The sequence below is a fragment of the Echinops telfairi genome, unplaced genomic scaffold (genome assembly GCF_000313985.2).
Source record: "Echinops telfairi isolate 266 unplaced genomic scaffold, ASM31398v2 ScPeMD7_7468;HRSCAF=8506_0, whole genome shotgun sequence".
Lineage (NCBI taxonomy): Eukaryota > Metazoa > Chordata > Mammalia > Afrosoricida > Tenrecidae > Echinops > Echinops telfairi.
The window spans coordinates 43013929-43015549 of record NW_022111369.1 but is presented as its reverse complement, the minus strand read 5'-3'; the positions used below and the strand labels follow the sequence as shown (position 1 = coordinate 43015549).

Below are 1621 nucleotides of genomic sequence, written 5' to 3'. Positions count from 1 at the left end.
GCTGTTCCGCTGCACTCCCCCAGTGCTTTGCCTCAGTGTGGCGGGATCAGATCGGGTGCAATTCCCACACTGTGTCTCTGGTGTTGTCCCCCGCAGGGCCATGGGTCAGTGAGACAATCATTTGTTTTAAAACATTTTTTTGTTTTGGTTTTTATTGTTGTTAGTGCTTAGGTTCTCTTTCCCAGTCGTTTTCAGAACGGGTGGCGAAAGAAAGGGTTTTGTCCTGCAAAGGGTGCTGAAGATTCCACTGCGGCAACTAACAAAACTGGGTTGTTAGACCTTTAAGACTATACAGAAACCAAGCACCTAAACAAGGTTGTAGCGCTGGGATGTAATGGTTACACATTGGGCTGCAATCTACCTGGTCGGCAAGTTCGAAACCACCAGCAGCTTTGCGGAAAAAGATGTGGTTACAGTCTTGGGAACCCACGGGGCTGGCTGTGAGTCAGCATTGACTGGATGGCAGTGCGTATGGATTTAGAAAGTAGCTAAGAGAGGCCCAAGGGAGTGGCTGGTTATTCAGAGAAAATATTTCTTGGTTACTGCTATTCATCAGAAAATATTAGCACTTCCTTTCTCTCTCTGTAAAGAAGAATGTGGTAGCACAGGAGAGGAAATCACAAGGCGGCTTAGAGGAAGTCAGCTGGCTGGGGGATGGGACTAAAAGCGAATATCCCTGCCTCCGTAATTGCACATGTTGGTCAGAAGCCCGATATTCACCTTTGTTTTTCTGCAGCGAGGTTTGACCATTTGTTTTTGTGTCACGCATTTTCTTCCTTTGTCCAGTTTTCCTTAATGTTGCAATTGTGGACAATAGACTTGTCTGTGTTACAGGTGAACATCATTCCCATCATTGCAAAAGCTGACACCATTGCCAAGAACGAATTGCACAAGTTCAAGAGTAAGATCATGAGTGAGCTCGTCAGCAATGGCGTCCAGATATACCAGTTCCCCACAGATGAAGAAACGGTGGCGGAGATTAATGCCACCATGAGTGTAAGTCCTGCAGCAGGAAGGCACCCACAGGGCGCGTCCTGATGCCTTTGCTTCGTAGCAGTATCGCCCAGTGGACACAGCACCGAGCAGACTAGGAAGCCGATGGTCCCTGCTCGCAGTCCAGCTCTGCTACTCACATGAGTTACTTACCCCCCTGCCCTCCAGTTTCCCCGTCCATTCCCAGTACATCCAGAGGAGACGCTCTCAGGTTTCCTGTGGGCCCTGACAGGATTTCCAGGAAAATCGTGGGGGGAGAATGCCTGCTGGGCGCACCATTCTGTGCTTTCTGCCTAGAGATTTGTTCCCCTGCTTCACTTTGCTTCCTTGGCTAGTGTCCACCTTTCCTGCTCTTTCTTGAATTAGGCCGAGTAGCCACTGAGAGTACAATCTGCACATCACAGAAAACAGGACACAGAGAAACGCTCAAAATGACAGCCGTTCTTGAAAATACTCCTGTGACCGTAATCTCTCCCGGTGAGCCCCGTCCTGCCAACCGAGACCTGAGTCTTTCCCCACTAGACCTTTTAATATCTGGCACAACTCGTTGTGTTTATATATTATTACTGCATCAGCTTGTTTGGTAGTTAGTTCATTAGTGACTGAGTGAGTGTGTAGCTTTTATAAA

The 1621-nt window shown here is 48.1% G+C and overlaps 1 protein-coding gene across 1 annotated transcript in view; it reads left to right on the top strand.

Annotated features, from left to right (window-relative positions):
* The window catches only part of SEPTIN11 (septin 11), a 111604-nt gene that overhangs the window by 92391 nt on the left and 17592 nt on the right, over positions 1-1621 (top strand). Inside the window, exon 5 of the mRNA XM_045284348.1 lies at positions 835-996. Within this exon, the coding sequence (XP_045140283.1) occupies positions 835-996 (162 nt within the window). The remainder of the gene's footprint in view (positions 1-834; positions 997-1621) is intronic.